At 38.0% G+C, this 21568-nt stretch overlaps 1 protein-coding gene across 1 annotated transcript in view; it reads right to left on the bottom strand.

The window, feature by feature from the left end:
* Window positions 1-21568, bottom strand: part of LOC136866812 (protein phosphatase 1 regulatory subunit 42) — a 103389-nt gene that overhangs the window by 63234 nt on the left and 18587 nt on the right. Inside the window, exon 5 of the mRNA XM_068226854.1 lies at window positions 19602-19736. Within this exon, the coding sequence (XP_068082955.1) occupies window positions 19602-19736 (135 nt within the window). The remainder of the gene's footprint in view (window positions 1-19601; window positions 19737-21568) is intronic.

Raw genomic sequence — 21568 nt, 5'->3', positions numbered from 1 at the left:
ACCAGATCCATAATAGACTATATCTTAACAGACTTTGAATTCAGGAAATCTGTTAGGAGTGTACGAGTTTTCCGGGGATTTTTCGATGATACAGACCACTATCTGATCTGTAGTGAACTAAGTATCTCTAGGCCTAGGGTAGAGAAAGTGAAATTTGTCTGCAAACGAATAAGGGTAGAAAATCTCCAGGATGAGGGAATTAGACAGAAGTACATGGATATGATTAGTGAGAAGTTTCGAACAGTAGACAGTAAGCAGGTTCAGGATATAGAAAGTGAATGGGTGGCATACAGGGATGCTGTAGTAGAAACAGCAAGGGAATGCCTAGGAACAACTGTGTGTAAAGATGGGAAAAGGCGAACATCTTGGTGGAATGATGAAGTGAGAGCAGCCTGTAAACGTAAAAAGAATGCTTATCAGAAATGGCTCCAAACAAGGGCCGAGGCAGACAGGGATTGGTACGTAGATGAAAGAAACAGAGCGAAACAAATAGTTGTTGAATTCAAAAAGAAGTCATGGGAAGATTTTGGTAATAACCTGGAAAGGCCAGGTCAAGCAACAGGGAAACCTTTCTGGACAGTAATAAAGAATCTTAGGAAGGGAGGGAAAAAGGAAATGAACAGTGTTTTGAGTATTTCAGGTGAACTCATAATAGATCCCAGGGAATCACTGGAGAGGTGGAGGGAATATTTTGAACATCTTCTCAATGTAAAAGCAAATCATCATGGTGGTGTTGCAAACAGCCAAGCTCATGGGGAGGAGGAAAATGATGTTGGTGAAATTATGCTTGAGGAAGTGGAAAGGATAGTAAATAAACTCCATTGTCATAAGGCAGCAGGAATAGATGAAATTAGACCTGAAATGGTAAAGTATAGTGGGAAGGCAGGGATGAAATGGCTTCATAGAGTAGTAAAATTAGCGTGGAGTGTTGGTAAGGTACCTTCAGATTGGGCAAAAGCAGTAATTGCACCTATCTATAAGCAAGGGAACAGGAAGGTTTGCAACAACTATCGAGGTATCTCATTGATTAGTATACCAGGCAAAGTATTCACTGGCATCTTGGAAGGGAGGGTGCGATCAATCGTTGAGAGGAAGTTGGATGAAAACCAGTGTGGTTTCAGACCACAGAGAGGCTGTCAGGATCAGATTTTCAGTATGCGCCAGGTAATTGAAAAATGCTACGAGAGGAATAGGCAGTTGTGTTTATGTTTCGTAGATCTAGAGAAAGCATATGACAGGGTACCGAGGGAAAAGATGTTCGCCATAGTGGGGGACTATGGAATTAAATGTAGATTATTAAAATCAATCAAAGGCATTTATGTTGACAATTGGGCTTCAGTGAGAATTGACGGTAGAATGAGTTCTTAGTTCAGGATACTTACAGGAGTTAGACAAGGCTGTAATCTTTCACCTTTGCCGTTCATAGTTTACATGGATCATCTGCTGAAAGGTATAAAATGGCAGGTAGGGATTCAGTTAGGTGGAAATGTAGTAAGCAGTTTGGCCTATGCTGATGACTTGGTCTTAATGGCAGACTGTGCCGAAAGCCTGCAGTCAAATATATTTTTACTTGAAAATAGGTGCAATGAGTATGGTATGAAAATTAGCCTCTTGAAGACTAAATTGATGTCAGTAGGTAAGAAATTCAACAGAATTGAATGTCAGATTGGTGATACAAAGCTAGAACAGGTCGATAATTTCAAGTATTTAGGTTGTGTGTTCTCCCAGGATGGTAATATAGTAAGTGAGATTGATTCAAGGTGTAGTAAAGCTAATGCAGTGAGCTCGCAGTTGCGATCAGCAGTATTCTGTAAGAAAGAAGTCAGCTCCCAGACGAAACTATCTTTACATCGGTCTGTTTTCAGACGAACTTTGCTTTACGGGAGCGAAAGCTGGGTGGACTCAGGATATCTTATTCATAAGTTAGAAGTAACAGGCATGAAAGTAGCAAGAATGATTGTTGGTACAAACAGGTGGGAACAATGGCAGGAGGGTACTCAGAATGAGGAGATAAAGGCTAATTTAGGAATGAACTCGATGGATGAAGCTGTACGCATAAACCGTCTTCGGTGGTGGGGTCATGTGAGGCGAATGGAGGAGGATAGGTTACCTAGGAGAATAATGGACTCTGTTATGGAGGGTAAGAGAAGTAGAGGGAGACCAAGACGACGATGGTTAGACTCGGTTTCTAACGATTTAAAGATAAGACGTATAGAACTAAATGAGGCCACAACACTAGTTGCAAATCGAGGATTGTGGCGAAGTTTAGTAAATTCTCAGAGGCTTGCAGACTGCACGCTGAAAGGCATAACAGTCTATAATGATAATGTATGTATGTAGTAAAAAAGTTGTAGATTTCTTCCCATCTCACTGCTGTATATATTTCCTCATTTCCTCAAAAATTCTTTCTCAAGACTGATACAATATTTTATGTCTTTAGCTTGGTCAGTGGATAAATGTAATGTTGAGGATTGTGATAATGTATTGCAACTCATTTATTCTACTCTTTTGATGACTAAAAGTATATTTTGCAAACCATGCTAAACATCTCGGGTATTACAATAAAATAAAACTGTTCATGTTTCTAAAAATTACCAGCAAAGGGATTATATTATTGTAACAATCATATAAAGTGCGAAAATTTAAAAAATCATATTTTAGGGTTGCGCGTGTCAAAAGGGGGTCTTTGTTTCAAGAACTGCATAACTTAGTAATATTGTGAAGAGAACCGTTTGATCACCCTCTAGGAGGGTGATGCCAGAAAGAACCCTTGCTCCTGGTGCTCTGGTCTTTGTAGAGTGTGGGAATTTTGCACCCTCATGTAAGAAGATGTGACGGGGCTGTTCTGCCTGGAAATTCTGCAGGTGATTTATTGATTGGTTCTGTTGTTCTGGACGGATGATGTGTACAAACTGGGGGGTTTATTTCTTATACCGTACACGGAAGTTTCTGGATTCTCATTTTGTTTCTCATTCAGGGTGGACGTGTTACCATCTGAGCTCTTACTCCACAGGGGAGTTCAGGCTGATGTTGCGGGATAAGGGAAGAATGTAAGTTTTATTGTGTTTATAATGTCTTAAATTAACTTGTATCACTCACAGGAATTCTACAGGACAGTCTCACATCTTCGATGATTTCATTTCACTGAAATAGCACTTTTCAGCTCTAGGGTACATTTTTTGTTTGTAACAGGTAAATATTTTTTGTATATCTCTTTGTAAGTGTCGTGTAAATATCCTGAACTACATTGTTTGCCTGTGTCCAGTAGTATGGGACTAGTCTGGTAATAAGGGACCTTATGTTCTAAAATAGGTGGTAAAAGGAAATGCTGCCACCTTACAGCAGGTAAGGTTAACACTTTTAAATTTTCCCTCATCTTGAGATGCTAATTTTCTTGTGATGTTTTCAGCCTTGTCATCACTTCCTGTGATATTCATCATTTGGTTCTTATGTATGGTCCATCATTTCCCTTTCCTTGTAATATGTTGTTTTCAAGCTTAGGGGACACTTGGAAAAGTGGTATCGCCCTCATGTGCCTGCAAGCACAACTGTTTTAAAGGTGCACTTCATAAAAAAAGAAGAGGTTTCCTTCTTAACCTTTGAAGTTTTTAAAAGTAAGATTAATTGTAATTTCTTTAAATCATTTTGTGAGTGTCAGCATGCATTCAGCTTCAAATGTGCCCTTCTTTAACTTCTTTGGGCTATCTATGTTTTTAGATCAATTTTGAAATGTAAGTTTATTACTAAGTGGAGTTACCTTTTGACGACGACGACAACAACAACAACAACAACAATTTAAATGGGGGAATGTGGAAAATCTTCAATAAGACACTTGTAAGGGTCTGCACTTCACAAGTGTGTGAAACTCTTACCCACTAAAAACCACATCCTTCTCCCGCAACGTATGTCTCCAACCTGGAACTGCTCTCGTATTACTTCAGGATCATGTTGTGCATGAAGCCTCTTATGATTCTTCTTCTTCTTTGTTGTAGCTCATAGGCATCTAGATCTCTCTTCTTTTGATGCAATATACTTTCCACATACACCACTACTAATTGATCCCAAGATTCCTGATTTTGCAGCATAACATGTACAATGTTGTCTGGTGTCAGATCTCCTTGCTTATCTTCCAGACATCTTTGTTGTGATAACCAAAGACCGCATACAAAAAAGGTATGGAATACATCATCAGTGTCACCACAGTAAATACAAATTGGACTACTCATTCGCCCAATTCTATGAAGGAAACTTTGAAAGTATCCATGTCCTGTCAGGAATTGTGTAAAGTAATAATTTACTTCACTATGATCTTTTTTGATCCATTCAACCAAGAATGAAATCAGCTGTTTGTTCCATTTCCTTTGTAAATCACCTTCCCATCTCTGTTGCCACCACTCCATTCTGTGACTAAGATCTAGCTTCTTTGCCCATTGTGCTCAGTACACCAAATCTCCCATCGTTCTAAAGCTAATAAATCAATAGGAGTTACTGCTGCTACTGTGAGAACTGCAGGTTCGGACACCGTACGATATACACATGCAATTCATAAAGCCGCTTTCCGCTCCACTGCTGCCATTCTTTTCCGATACTTTTCAAGTTTCAAAGATTCAGCCCAAATTTCAGAGCGATATAAAAGAATAGATTGGACAGCCAATATAAGAAACCACCGTTTACTAGATTTCGGACCTTTAATATTACTCATCAATATACTCAGCACAGTCATTGATTTCACTGCATTATCTGTTACCTGCTGAATATGGTCCCAGAAAGTGAGTTTGGTATCAAGCATTAAACCTAAGTACCCTGTACTCCTAGATGTTTCAATGACTATCTGCCCAACTTGCATAGTATTCATTATTTTCTTGTTAGATGAACTATTTCCGTTTTATGATCTGCTAATTCCAGTCTGTGATTCATCATCCTGTCTTTCATCCTCCGCATCACCTGGTTCAGTTTAAGTTGAGCCATCTCTAAATTACGGGCTACTATCAGAGGAGTCACATCATCGACATAGCCCACAAATCTCGCATCTTCTGGCATCTCCAGCCATAATAATCCATCATAGATAATGTTCCGAAGATTTGGACACTGTGCTACACCAGCTGTGAGCCGTTTTATTCTCTGACAATCTTCCGTGTGTTGTTGTTTGAGTCATCAGTCCATAGACTGGTTTGATGCAGCTCTCCATGCCACCCTATCCTGTGCTAACCTTTTCATTTCTACGTAATTATTGCATCCTACATCTGCTCTAATCTGCTTGTCATATTCATACCTTGGTCTACCCCTACCGTTCTTACCACCTACACTTCCTTCAAAAACCAACTGAACAAGTCCTGGGTGTCTTAAGATGTGTCCTATCATTCTATCTCTTCTTCTCGTCAAATTTAGCCAAATCGATCTCCTCTCACCCATTCGATTCAGTATCTCTTCATTCATGATTCGATCTATCCATCTCACCTTCAGCATTCTTCTGTAACACCACATTTCAAAAGCTTCTATTCTCTTTTTTTCAGAGGTAGTTATCGTCCATGTTTCACTTCCATACAATGCCACGCTCCACACGGAAGTCTTCAAAAACATCTTTCTAATTCCTATATGGAGTGAGCAAATTTCTTTTCTTAAGAAAGCTCTTCCTTGCTTGTGCTAGTCTGCATTTTATATCCTCCTTACTTCTGCCATCATTAGTTATTTTTTGGCTAGTTGCTTTACGTCGCACCGACACAAATAGGTGTTATCGTTAGTTATTTTACTACCCAAGTAACAGTATTCATCTACTTCCTTTAAGACTTCATTTCCTAATCTAATATTTCCTACATCACCTGCCTTCGTTCGACTGCACTCCATAACGTTTGTTTTGGACTTATTTATTTTCATCTTGTACTCCTTACCCAAGACTTCATCCATACCATTCAGTAACTTCTCGAGATCTTCTGCAGTCTCAGATAAAATAACAATATCATTGGAAAATCTCAAGGTTTTGATTTGCTCTCCTTGGACTGTGATTCCCTTTCCAAATTTCTCTTTGATTTCCTTTACTGCCTGTTCTATGTAAACATTGAAAAGGAGAGGGGACAAACTGCAGCCTTGCCTCACTCCTTTCTGGATTGCTGCTTCTTTTCCAAAGCCCTCTATTCTTATCACTGCAGACTGATTTTTATACAGATTGTAGATAATTCTTCGTTCTCGGTATCTGATCCCTATCATCTTCAGAATCATAAATAGCTTGGTCCAATCAACATTATCGAATGCCTTTTCTAGATCCACAAATGCCATGTACGTGGGCTTGTCCTTCTTGATTCGATCCTCTAAGATCAGACGTAAAGTCAGGATTGCTTCACGTGTTCCTACATTTCTTCTGAAGCCAAATTGATCTGATGATGATGATGATGATGCTTGTTGTTTTAAGGGGCCTAACATCGAAGGTCATCGGCCCCCCAAATTGATCTTCTCCCAACTCAGCTTCAACTTGTTTTTCCATTCTTCTGTAAATAATATGTGTTAAAATTTTGCAGGCATGAGATACTAAACTATTGGTGCGGTAGTTTTCACACCTGTCACCGGCTTTCTTGGGAATAGAACATTCTGTCGAAAATCGGATGGAACTTCTCCTGTCTCATACATCTTGCACACTAAATGAAATAACCTTGCCATGCTGGTTTCTCCTAAGGCAGTCAGTAATTCAGAGGGAATGTCATCAATTCCAGGTGCCTTGTTCCTATTTAGGTCGCACACAGCTCTGTCAAACTCTGACCTCAAAATTGGGTCTCCCATTTCATCAGCATCAACAGCCTCTTCATGTTCCAGAACCAAATTATCTAAATCTTTACCTTGATACAACTGTTGGATATGCTCCTGCCATCTTTCTGCTTTGTCTTCTTTCCCTATAAGTGGCTTTCCATCTGAGCTCTTAATATTCATACACCTAGATTTCCTTTCTCCAAAGGTTTCCTTGATTTTGCTGTATGCAGCATCTACCTTTCCCAGGACCATACAGCCTTCGACATCCTTGCACTTCTCCTTCAGCGATTCTTCCTTAGCTACCTTGCACTTTCTATCCACTTGATTCTTTTCTGCCCTCTTCATTTCTAGCATTCTTGTATTTTCGTCGTTCATCAATCAGGTCTAGTATCTCCTGAGTTATCCACTGATTCTTAGTTGTATCTTTTCTTCCTTCCTAACATTTTTTCAGCAGCCCTACTGGCTTGATTTTTCATGACTCTCCACTCTTCCTCTATAGTGTTTCCTTCAGCCTTTTCATTTAGTCCTTGTGCAGCATGTTCCTTGAAACAATCCCTCACACTCTTTTCTTTCAACTTGTCTAGATCCCATCTTTTTGCATTCTTTCCTTTCTTCAATTTCTTCAACTTCAGATGGCATTTCATGACCAAAAAGTTGTGGTCAGAGTCCACGTCTGCTCCTGGGAAAGTTTTGCAATCTAACACCTGGTTTCTGAATCTCTGCCTAATCATAATGAAGTCTATTTGATACCTTCCAGAGTCTCCAGGACTCATCCACGTATACAGCCATCGTTTGTGGTGTTTGAACCAAGTATTGGCAAGGACTAAACTATGATCAGTGCAGAATTCAACCAGCCGACTTCCTCTTTCGTTCCTTTGTCCCAATCCAAATTCTCCTACTGTACTACCTTCTCTTCCTTGGCCTACCACTGCATTCCAGTCTCCCATCACAATTAGATTCTCGTCACCTTTTACATATTGTATTAAATCTTCTATCTCCTCATATATTCTTTCGATTTCTTCATCATCCACTGAACTAGTAGGCATATAGACCTGCACTATTGTGGTGGGCATTGGTTTGGTGTCTATCTTGACGGCAATAATTCTTTCACTATGCTGGTCGTAGTAGCTTACCCGCTGCCCTATTTTCTTATTCATTATTAAACCAACTCCTGCATTTCCCCTGTTTGATTTTGTGTTGATAATTCGGTAGTCGCCTGACCAAAAATCTTGTTCTTCCTGCCAACGTACTTCACTTATACCAACTACATCTAACTTTAGCCTATCCATCTCCCTTTTCAGATTCTCTAACCTACCACAACGATTAAAACTTGTAACATTCCACACTCTGACTCGCAGAATGTCGGTATCCATCTTCCTGATGATCGCCCCCTCTCGTGTAGTCCCCATCCGGGGATCCGAATGTGGGACTAGTTTACCTTAGGAATATTTTACCCGGGAGGAAGCCATCATCATTGCATCATTCATACAGAGAGAGCTGCATGTCCTTGGGAGGTAGTTACGGCTGTAGTTTCCCGTTGCTTTCAGCCGTGTAGCAGTATCAACACAGCTAAGCCATGTTGAGTGTTATTACAAGGCCGTAAGAGTCAATCATCAGGACTGCCGCCCTTGCAACTACTGAAAGGCTGCTACCCCCCTTTGGATGATCTACCCTATCATATAATAAAGTGCAATCTTTCAAATAGTCTTTCAATATGTACATAAGATACTCTTGCAGCTTAAAAGTTTCTTGAAGCACTTCCAACATATCACTTCATATTGCCAAAAGGAATGCATTTTTTACATCTGTAAGGTCACAAGAAGTGTCACTTTTCTAGAATAATGATTACCGGACTGTGCTCTTTCTGCTGTGTTCAATAGTTCCCTGACCGCATCAATCGTTGAGTGACCCTTGCAAAATCCATGTTGACAGTCAGATAGATCTCCAGCTAAGTGAACTGCTGAAAGTATTCTGGGTTGTAGAAGCTTTTCTAGTCCTTTCCCAGCAGTATCCAACATACATAAAGGTCTATAACCCCCAGGTTTACCTTTACTCATCAAAACCAGTCGGGCTGTTTTCCAGTGAATACAAAAAGCACCTGCTTTCAAGCAGTGATAGTACATTCTCAGCAGCAGATCAGGACAGAATTCAGCTACCACCTTTAATATTTCTGTTGGAATGCCATCTGGTCCAGGAGCTTTCTTGTTTCTAAGAGAGTTAATAGCTATCATCAGTATTTCAGATGTAAAGAGTGGCACATTTTCTGGATCCTTTCCTCCATCATCATCATCATCATCATCAGTCCTCTCTAAATTATCAGGAAAGAACTTACCCACTATTTCTTTTGTGCCCTTCATCCAAGTCGCAGACACTTGTCTTCTCAGCTCAGCAATTTCTTCAGTCAACCGATATGCTGGACGCTTATTGTGTCGCTGTTTATGCCTACTTATGGACACATCACATGTCTGCTGAATAAGCCCAATAGTGAGTCCAACACATTTTTTAGCTGCTATTTTTCCTTTGTGACCATAACATTTATTTGCAATACTCTGTGTTCCATTTTGCAAAACAGCAAGGAACTTATCTTTGGTCATACAGGCTGTGCTCCACCTGACTGGCTTGCACGAAGTGATCCTTGATTGCTGAGTTTCTTGACACATATGAAAAACAATATATTGATGGTCACTTCCAGTATTTTCAACCACATACCATGCAGTAATTCTAGATGCAATGTCATCTGTTGCAAAAGTCACATCAGGTGCAGTTCCATCACAGCCTGGTTGTCAAGAGGTTGGCACATTTCCAGTGTTCATTACCATTAAACCCAATCTGGCATCCATCTCCATTATACGCCGCCCTCTGGAGTTCTGTCAAAACATACCCCATTCTACCACCTGGGCACTGAAATCACCAGCAACAACTAAGTTATTGTCTATCCCTTGAAAAACATCCTCTAGTCCATCTAATTTCATCTGGAGGTCAAAAATGGTCTCATTTGGTGTAACGTAACAGCTCACAAAGATAACCTTACGAATCTTAACCCAAACAAATCCATCTCCCCATCCTTGATCTGTAACTGGACATTTTCCAAAATCTGGCATCCAAATTGCAACTGTCCCCAAATTGTCTGCAAACCATCCTAAGTGATCTTTGTCCTGGTACTGTTCACTGAGAAGAAGAATATCTGCCCCAAACTCATAGGTCATCTATGTCAATAGGCCATTGGCAGTTCGACTCCAGAGCATACTTGCCTGAATGATCTTCATCATTTACCGCTGTTTTCGACCTTTTCAAGAGCTTCAGGAAACACGATGCACTCGCCCAAGTCAGGAACATGTTTTCGTTTTGCTTCTTCAACCTCCTGGTCTCCACAAAGTACAGTATGCATTGTGGATTTACTTTACAGATCATGATTGATTGATTGATTGATTGATTGATTGATTGATTGATTGATTGATTGATTGATTGATTGATTGATTGATTGATTGATTGATCGATCCTATACACAGTTCACATTAGAAACAGAATCCAACTGTTTTAGTTCACATTAGAAACAGAATCCAACTGTTCTCTAAATTTTCTGGACTTAACAGTCACAAGAGATCAACACTCCCTCTCTTATGACATTTACAGGAAACCTACACAAACTATCAATACTATAAAACAACTCTCAATCCACCCTAGCTCCCACAAGAAAGCAGCCTTGTATAGCTTTGTCCACAGGGCTTTCAATATTCCATTATCTCGTTCCAACCTGAAAAAAAAAAGAACTAAATACCATGAGGGCAATAGCTTATTCTGATGGGTACAACCAAATATTATCTAAAATTCAAAACAAACCTAAATCTACTCTTATTAAAGAAAAGAAGCAAAAGGACAGTTTTTCAGTTCTCACCTTCAACAACGATTCCGTTTACCAAATAACAAACCTATTTAATAAACAGAGGGTAAAAATATCATTCAGGACAACCAACAACAATCTGTCTCATTTCCACAATCCAGGGACCGTGAATAAATCGGACAAGTTTGGCAAATGAGGCATTTACAGATCACAGTGCCAGTTTTGTTTAACATATCGAACATATTAATACAGTCAAACATAACAGACAATAAGCCATGGGTCTACACATGCACGAGCCCAATCATAATTACTACAAATTATTGAAACCATGGAAAAGGGACCTCTACTCAATATAAAGGAAATGTTTTACATATCGTTAGTCCAACAAGTCAATTTTAATCACAGTCTGAACGAATCCACCAAAAAACAAACATTCTTTATGAGGCCATCCAATCCCTTATGCTCAAGACGTATCTAGGCAGAACGATGTGACAATGAATCACTCCCCCACCACACCTCAGCCAACCCAATGCAAACCACCCCCACCTCCCCTATCCCTCCATCTTCTAGCCAACAATAAGCACCACAACACAAACACAGTCGAGCAGAGCACATCCTACTCTTCTAACAGTAGGTCAACGCGAGCGGGAACGAGGGAGTAAGTACTATTCAAATCACTTTATAATTAAACCCGAACACACACATGAGTTTCTCATTTCTTTCTTTTTCCTCAGACATCCACCTTTAACTCTCTTGGTACCAGGCAGTAGTGCGAGCATCTGCCCTTTAAATTGCCAGAGCCGATCTGGTCAGCCTTTAACAATCCAGTCGGAAGTTGCCAGAGCCGATTACATCGGCCGGCTTAAAATTCTGTGATATGCATAATTTTGAGGCAACCTATAGTGACATGCATACTTTTGTTACAACCTGTAGTAAAGGGGCTACACGTTATTGTGTGCCTGGCCTTGCTTTGGCAGTTCTAAGAGGGTGTTATACCTTTCACAAGAGTCGTTTCCTGTGTTTACAAATACCGCTAACCGGTCAGTAAGAGATTGCTCCTTGCAGTGAGTGGATTTGTGACAGGAAAATGGCATGTTGTTCACGTGATATTTTTTCAGCAGGTATTGATGACAATAAATTAATGCAGTATTTGGAACATTAACGTGGATGATTTATCGGATAGCGATAGGAAATTTAGTTCAGAGAGTAGCGATGAAATTATACCGGACACGTCTGCGGAATCACCACAGCTAAAGAAGAGGCGTTTAATTGTGTCTAACAGCACTACTCTGAATATAGTGGTAGATGAAACTAGTGATAACGAATATGATAATGTCTCTGGAGAACATTTTGTGGAGATTTGTCCCAATAAACCCGACAACATTCCTCGACCTCCTGTCTCCTTCAAGGAAGTTCTTGGACCTAAACATGTCCTACAGTCTGATTCTGCGCCCATATCATACTTCAATTTACTTTTCACTTACTCTCTGCTAAACCTTATAGTCACATATATTCCTCTATCATTACCTAAATGCCGGTCTCCGCGGGCCGAGTGTAGTGTGCCTGCCTCTCACCCAGAGGTCATGGGTTTAATTCCCGCCCAGGTCAAGAATTTTCGCCTGGTCCTGAGGGTTGGTTCGAGGTTCACTCAATCTAAGTGACCCTAAGTGTTTGCAATTGAGGAGATATCTGAGGGTGAGAGGGCGACCCCGGTCTGGAAAACCAAGAATAATTACTGAGAGGATCCGTCCACTGACCATGATTCACCTCGTAAACTGCAGGTACCGAACTAAACAGTGGTCGCTTAGTAGGTCAAAGCAAATCATGGCTTTAGTGCCATACATTTCTTAATTTCGTAAATTCTGTTGTATTGTAAAGTTATTTTTCTAATATATACTACAACCGAAAACGAGAAACTTTTTTTTCTGAAAACAAAAAACTGTAATATCAACTACTATTTTTTACTTATTTAATAATTCAGAATTATTTTAATACTGTGTTGTCCGCACGTAGAAAATTTGTTGTCAGTATTTGCCAAACATCGATACATACACGCGAACTTTATCGGTGAGTAAAATTGTCTTGTTTTTACTAGTGACATATGTTTGAATTTTTATTTTTTACGTTTTTATTTTTCTCGTTCAAATTAGTTATTCTATAGAATTGTATTTAGAAATACATTATACATAATTATGTATATTCTTTTGTATCATAAATTATTTTTTCAAAGTAGATATAGAGAGAGAAAGTGCTAAAATATTTTTCTCTTCCTAAAAATAAACGTTATCGACAATTATAAATCAACAATAAAACGTCTTTGACTCTTTATATCTCTCCAAACCAGTTTCTTATTCTACGTAGTCGATATGTAGAAAATTTCATGCCGGTATTTGCTATACACCGGCAGATATACGCGAATTTTAAAATACATGTATTTCCACAGAAAACGGCCTGGCACTTTACAGCAGTAGAGTGGAGGCGGAGCTCTGGCCTCTTCCAGCTGATGGGGAGCGGCCGACCAGATCGGCTCTTGGCTCCAAGAGGGTTAACGATATGGTGCCATAAACCAAGGCCACACCATCATCAATTCTTACATCAACAACAATAGTAGACGACAGTTTCATCTTCAAAAGCAGATGTTCCATGACGAAGGATGTTCCCCCAACCCCTTAGCTAATTTTAACTACTAATTATTCTTTACATCAGCTCTCCACAAAACCAACAAGTTTGATCCATACTGTACAAAAGCACTGCAGGATTATATGACCTAGAGCAAAACAATTTCTATATTTGTCATATGTTTCATTGTCAAATGTGTTTTATTTCAACTAGTTCATATGTTTTCAAGTTGATTGAAACAAGACTTACAAGTCTGTTCCACATTCTACAAACACACGGCAGTATTTTTAACCCAGATCCAAGAACTTTCTGAAAGTGCCAAGCATTTCATGTCGTCATGTATATGATTTTGTCATTATGTTCATGTCAACCTATTGATACGTATTTCAGCAATTGTCATTGTGTATATAATTTTGTCATTATGTTTTATGTCAACCTATTGATATGTATTTAGGCAATTCTCATGTTGATTGTTATCAGATTTCCTTTGATTTAATTATTCTGCATGAACTGATGATGACTCCAAGGGAGTTGAAACCAGTCTTTGCTTAATAAATTTCAAATATTTTACATTGTGTTGAATGGTGGAACATTGCTCAAATCCTATTATATTAGTTATAAGGTACGTCAACACGAAAATGAAAATCATAACCTAAGATGCAGGGAAGAGTCAGAGCCTCCCAGAACCTCCTCAAGAAAGGTACGAACCAAGCAAAAACATCTGCTCGGGACACTGAACATCAACACGCTCCTAAAAGTTGGAAAATTAAAAGGACTTACTGATGTTTTGAGGGAAAAATATATTTAGACACTTGCACTTCAAGAGACAAGATACCTTGATGAAAACCACATGGAATTTAGTGGTTATAGAATTTACAAACAAAAACCGGCAATAAAAACAATGCAAATATAATGATCCTAGGTATGGCCTTTTATAGTTAAAAGTAATATTCTGGAGTCCAGCATCAATTATTTCACCTCACCAACAGAAAGGATCTCATTTCTGTCCTTTAGATCTGGCAATAAAGCATACACAATTATCAACGCACATGTGCCGATAAATGGCGATAACAAGAAAAACTCGAAGAAGGTAAATGACTTTTGGGAAATTCTTGAAGACACAACGTCCAATATTCCACAACACCATGTGAAAATTTTTGTGGGTGAGCTCAATGCTCAGATAGGTAAAGAAAGAAGGTACAGGAAAATTGTGGGGGACTACCCAGCACATAACAGAACGAACAGAAATGGCAAAAGATTAATCAGTTTCTGCAGACATTTAAACTTGAAACTCATGTCTATACCCTTCAAGGCACTCCCGAGCAAGAAGAAAACATGGGTATCTCCTAACACGTTGCTGGGGGAGTTTCAGATCAACCGTGTTGCTATAACGACCAGAAACCGAAGGGAAATCTTGAACATCAAGGTAAGAAAAAGCTTAAACATAGATTCGGACCACTACCACTCGGAGATTAAAGTAAGATTCCAACTAAACAAACCCAAACAAAGAACCAGGAGGAAGATTAGAATCGATACAGATACTATGAAACGAAACAGAGACATGTTGTGAAAAATTGTCAAATTGAATATGAACAGCTGGAAAGAGATAAAAAAGTCAATGATTAAAGCAGCTGAAGGTTTGGAGAATCCAGCGAGGAAACGAAAACACAGGTGGTGGAATGAAAAGTGTGATGAAGCTTTGGACAGGAGACTACAAGCATGGAATAATTAACTTCACCATATGTCTGCGCTACCCAGTTCACTAAATATCAGCTGCTTAGTCCATTTCACTTGTGGACTTTCCTCCCATCTTTGTTGACATTACTGTATTCCATTTGTTCGATGTAAGCCAGCTTCTTGACGCATTTCTTTCCTAACTCTCCTTAAGTACGCCAGGCTTCCTGTCTTTCTAAGGTAAGTAAATCAATCAGTGGTACTGCTGCTACTGTAAGGATCGCAGGTTCGGATACCATATAATATGAACTTGTAATTCTTAAAGCTGATTTTCGCTGTACTGCAGCTATCCTTCGCTGGTATTTTTCATACTTCAAAGACTCAACCCAAATTTCTGAACCATATAGAAGTGTTGATTGAACTATTGACATCAAAAGTCATCCCTTGCTGGATTTCAGACCTTTTACTTTGCTCATTAATCTGCTTAGCACAATAGTTGTTTTCTCTGCCTTGTCTACCACATGTTTTATATGATCCCAAAATGTAAGTTTGGTATCATGTGTCATGCCAAGATACTTTATACTTCTAGATGTTTCGATCACTGTTTGTTCAACCTGCATTGGAATGATGGTCATAATTCTTTTTCTCATCAAAAGAACAATCTCTGTTTTATCATCTGATAGAAGTAATGTGATTCGCCATCCATTCCTTAACACGTCGCGTCACTTGATTCAGCTTAAACTGAGCCAACTCCAAATCTCGAATTGCTATAAAAATTGCTAAAAAAAAACCATCGACCTTCATTTCGGTTCTCCTCTTTCAAATTTTAACTCTTGTCTTGCGCCAACTTCGACTACTTCAATCATGACCTAAAATTTTTTCAATTTAAAAAATAGCGCACTGTGCATATAAGTTTTCATTTGTTTTCCGATATTGCGCTTTTTACTATATTTTTTTCTCTTTACAATTGTTTTTTCAAGTCAACTGTTTTCCAAGAACTTAGCAGGAGCACAAATACTCATTCAATTATACTGATTTGCGTTGTATATTTCTATATACACGTACTTAACTTCCCGCAACCGAGACAAATACTGGACCTTCAGGATATTCTCCATTCTACTTTGGCGTTCGAGACCGCAGCGCATGACCTTGAATGTGCCGCGCTGATCACCGGGAGCTGGCGGTTTGCTTCTACAAATCTATTCGTCTGCGACTTCAAATTATTTATGATCTTCATGTATTATTTGATAGTGTTGTGACTTTGTGCCTGACAGAGTGTGGAAACTGACCCTTTTGACTGTTCTCCAATATTCATAAACATTGTGAATCTTCGCCTATCATTGCGTGTGCCATACTACCATTCTTAATATTACGTACTGTTTCATCTTATACCGATCCAGAGTTTAATTAATCTTTTTCTTTTTCATGTGCATTGTTTTACATGTTTTTACGGCTGACGATGACCTGGACTAGGGTTGAAACCGGTCCCATTTATTTTTACTATTAAATAAAATGTAATCACTACATTTCTTTCCTATGTATTGAACAGGTTGAACCTCTTTCAATTATTTAATTTTTAACGTTAATACTTTCAATACGGAACAATGAAATTTTTATCTTTAAATATAAAAACAGCTACATCATTAGCATGACCCACTAGCATAGTGTCTTCCGTCATCTCCAATCGCATCACGCCATCATATCATACGTGATGTTCCAAAGATTTGGTCCAAGGATAGACCCTTGTGCTGCACCAGCAGTGAGACCTTTCATTCTCTGACCATCCTCCGTATTAATATACTAAGAGTGCAATCTTTCAAATAGCTTCTCATTATGCACATGAGATACTCTGGTAATTTAAAGGTTTCTTGAAGCACTTCCGACATGTTATTTCATCTTGCCGAATCGGAAGCATTCTTAACATCTAAAGTCACAAGAAGCGTCTCTTTTCAAGAATGATGATTACCTGTTTGTGCGCTTTCTGCTATGTTCACTACTTTTTGCTCTCCATCAACTGTTGGATGTCCTCATCGAAATCCATGTTGATTATCAGATACTGTAGATCCCCAGCTGAATGGACAGCTGATAAAATTCTTGGCTGCAGAAGTTTGTCTAAGCCTTTCCCAGCAGGATCCAGAATACATAAAGGCCTATAGCCCCCAGATTTCCGTTTGCTTATTAGAACTAATCGAGCTATTTTCCAGTGAGCACTAAAAACCCGCAACAGCAGGAAGCTGTTATGCATTTTTAGCAACATCTGTGGACAGAATTCTGTTATTATCTTTAATCTCTCTGCTGGAATGCCATTTGGCCCTGTGGCCTCTATATTTCTGAGGGAAATAATTGCTGTTGTTAATTCTTCTAATGAAAAAAGTGTTATATCATCTATAGTCTATCCTTCTTGTCCTCATCATCAATCCTCTCAGGATGATCTAGGAATAGTGTATTCACTATATCCTCTGCAGTTTTTGAGTCCATTATCGGATTTGAGAGATTCCCAAGTTTCTTCATAACGATCTTATATCCTAGTCCCCATGGGTCGTCATCCACTTCCTTAGCCTACTTCCACCATTTGTCAACTTTACTCCTTTTAATTGCATTTTTGAGCTCTTTCCTTCTTAATCTTTGAAGTTTTTAAGTAAGATTAATTGTGATTTCTTTAAATCATTTTGTGAGTATAAGAAATAAGTTGACAAGAGGGTCCACCTTTTCAATACAATATATGTCAAGTAAATAATATTACATCAGTCTTAGGACTAGTTTCAGCCACTTAGTGGCCATCTTCAGCCAAATAAAAATTAAACAGATCATGTGATAACTAAAACATATGCATACCAGACAAAACAAAACAATGTTGCAAAAATAATTATAACATTAAAATACATACCACATCTTCTTTCCACATCCTTCAGCCCTACCTTAGACACCCCTTCTCTCCTTCTCCCCTCCCAACCCTCCCCTTCCACTCCCTTCTTTACCCCCTCCCCTCCTCTCCCTATCTACTCCTTTGTTTACATTGCCTGCTTCCTACAACAAGTCAGTGCTTGTTACCTATCCGCTCCTTTGTTTACATGGCCTGTCTGCTTCCTCCAGCAAGTCAGTGCTTGTTCTACATCAGGCATTAGATGTAAGTTACAGTACTGTACATTTCACTATAGAGGTCTCATACATAATTTTCTCCTTTTAAATTTATTTTCTATATGTTTAATCATTCCTAATTCTGGCTATCATTTCCCGATTTACTTCTTTGTCTGAGGTCCTATTTCAAATTAAAGACATCATACTGTATTATGACAAGAAGATCATAACCATTATATCGGAACATTATAACTAATCAAATACTGTTGTGAAAACCTCGTTAACCCCATTTTACCCCAAACAATGTATATATGGCACCACATATTAATAACGTTAATGCAATGTATTGTTAACAAGGTGTATATATATATACCACTGTTTTAGTTATGTGTCCAATTTAACAAGATTATCCAATACCTATGCTCAACAAAACAAATAGTTTTTTAAAAGTTTATAACCCTATTCCAAGACATAAAATAAGAATAATAGGCTTTATAAACTGATACTTTAGTATTTAAGATATATGCCAACAAGGTATTGCATACTAATATTTTAATCACAAGTGTCCAAACCAATAATTCTACATTTTCATATGACTGATCAATAATCAATTAATGTAATTTAAGAACCAATTTTTAATGTATATTACTGAACTTACTACTATTAATTTACACAAATGTATGTATATCTCATTCCACATTGTACAACCCAAATTAGATAGTGATAACATGAAAAATAGCATGTAATTTCATGGATGATGTATATTAGCTAACTACTTACCTTGACACTGTATGCTGGGAAACTTAGGATTGACACATACAATAGCTCAAATGTACCAAGACATACATACCAACATTTATGATCAGTTCGATTTAATTTAAGTTTTAATCATTATATGTGATGTTTTTGTAAAATATATCTTTTATGCATGTCAACTGAAGATGACCCCCTAGGGGTCGAAACCGGTCTTGACCATATTTACTAGCTGAATGAGAATAAATTTTGTATTGATAAGGTGGTGACTTATATTTATATTGTTTTTTGTAAAGTAATATCTATCAATACGGAAATGAAACTTATAAACAACAGTAGGCGTAATTATCTCGAGCGCAGCTACAATCCCTTTCCCCTTCATATCAAGACACAACCTAAAAGATGTTCCAAAAAATCAAATAAAATCCTACTTAGGGCAAGAAAGAAATGCATCCGACAACAGATCTCGCACAAGGCGCTATCTGCCCGTATTGGGTCAAGTTAGGTTCACAAGACTTTCAATTGAAAGAGAAGCAGCCATTATTGGCTGACACACAGCTGACCGTAAATAATGCAAAAACAGACTGAAGTTACAAGATATTCACAAGATATTCACAGGGACCACAGACGTGGTTCAGTGTGTGTCACCAGTTCACGTTCCTGGCAGGGTTGTCTAGCAAGTTCTACATCCTGTTGTCATCTGTTTGTAATGCCTTTTGTTATCCTTGTGTTTCTGCATTTTGTTTATCTTTCCTTTGTTTGTTTATTATTGTTGTTTTTAATGTGTATAATGTAACACCCCTGTACAAATATATGACCGATATTTTCTGATGGGTATCCCCTATCAAGCATGATATACAAACGTGAATATCTGAAAACATGAGTAGATTATACATACTGTCAATGTCTGCAGTAATTGTATGTAATGTATTATCCACTTTGGAACCCTTCAGACGCCTTTCCATTTTGGTGAGCTCAAGTCTTTGTAAGAATTCCCGTGTAGTCTCAGATACAGCCTTCCCATCCAATAATTCTGTAAAATTTGAAGAATGGAATTAATTAAAAATAAAATAATCAGTCTACCATAATATTAAAATATATAAGTCAGGCATAGCAATGTGAGATAGTAATTAAGCTCACCTTATTCAATACATTGTTTATAAGCATCAACTTTTTATTGAGGTCTAAGTAACACATGAAATGTTATGATTCTTGAGTTTTGACTTGAAGAGGTGAAGTCTAAAGGATGCTGTTCTATGTAATGGTAATAAATGGTAATAAATAAATAAATTTCACTCATTAAATATTCCTTAAAGACACTTAGCAAAAAAAAAAACATGCACACACACACACACACACACACACACACACACACACACTCTCTCTCTCTCTCTCTCTCTCTCTCTCTCTCTCATATTGGCTATGGCCTATGGTTAGCAACTGTCCTGGCATTCACATGGAAGTAAAAAAAAGTGGAAAACCACAGAAAATCATTTTGAAGAGAGCTGACGGTGGGGTTCAAATCCATTCGTCTCCTGAATGCAGAGCTTAGCTCCATAGCCGTAGCGTGTTAACAGTCGTGGCAACTCCACTCGTTATGTATTCAAATGGTTGTATTTTATTTAGTCCAACTGATCATACAGTGATATGGGACAACATTAGTAATCATATTTACAGTGACAAATGATAGGGCAGAAATATATGTACAGTCTACTAGTAGTAATGAAACTCAAATATGTAAATATGTTAATTTTCAAAAGTTAAGTATTCTTCAGTAGAATAAAAACAAACAAGTTACAAGCAAATCTGAATACTGTAATTCTTTCTTAAATGTCAAAAGTGGTTTAGTACAGTTAATGTTCTCCGGCAATTTACTAAACAAATATACTCCTGCATAATTCCAACTTCATTCATAAAACTTGGTTCTATGTGGTTTTATATGCAGACTATGTCTAGTTTTAGGATTTTACCTGTGTACATATGAGTTTATGGTGAAAATGATTACATTCTCTTTGATATATACAAGTGTTTGGAAGATAGAAAGGCTAGGCAATCGTAAAACAGCAAAGAGTTAAAAATATTATTTGCAGCTTCTCCTTTTCCTAAACCGGCCATTCCTCTAATTATTTATTTTGTAACTTAAAGATGATTTCTCTGCTTCCTAAATTCTCCCAATAAATAATACCATAGGCTAACAGAGGATTAATGTATGCAAAATACATGATTCGACAAGCCTCAACATTAAAATTATTTTCAAAGACATTATTATGAAATAAATTCTACTAAGTTTTTTCCCTATAACTCTGTATGTTTTTCCCTGGTTAATGATTCATCTACCACAAACCAAGGAACTTTCTTGATGATGAGTACTTAATTGTGGTCTCTCCAAATGAAACTGGATAAAATTCTATGTTTTGATTAATCTTATGGTGAAATCTCTTCAGGACCTTCTCACCTGATGAGTTAAACTCAGCGCTGTCCCTGCATTGCAGGAGGCTATAGCCCTTAGGGGATTCACACGGCTAATTTATTTATTTATTTATGGTGAAATCCAATTACAAATTTTTTTTTTGTTGAAGACGATTCTTAGCAGACAAAGTAGGGATCCCCATACTACGAAAAACATAAAATTAAGCAATTTCCTCAATTCTGCTGAACGTTGAAGGGCTAAAGGGCCAGGAAAAGTTTCAAATTGTGAGTCTTGGATAGTTCTATCACACTAAAATAACAAATTTTGAAAATCACCTATGGCCTAAATGCAGTTCCAGAAAAACAGCCTAAAATTGCTTGTTTCTTTACTTGTTTCCTTTTTTATTCAAATCCTAGCCAAATTAACTTATTTACATAATTCTTTCTGTAATGTAT

This window comes from Anabrus simplex, chromosome 3 (genome assembly GCF_040414725.1).
Source record: "Anabrus simplex isolate iqAnaSimp1 chromosome 3, ASM4041472v1, whole genome shotgun sequence".
Lineage (NCBI taxonomy): Eukaryota > Metazoa > Arthropoda > Insecta > Orthoptera > Tettigoniidae > Anabrus > Anabrus simplex.
The sequence above is the reverse complement of the archived record's forward strand: the minus strand, read 5'-3'. Positions and strand labels throughout refer to the sequence as shown.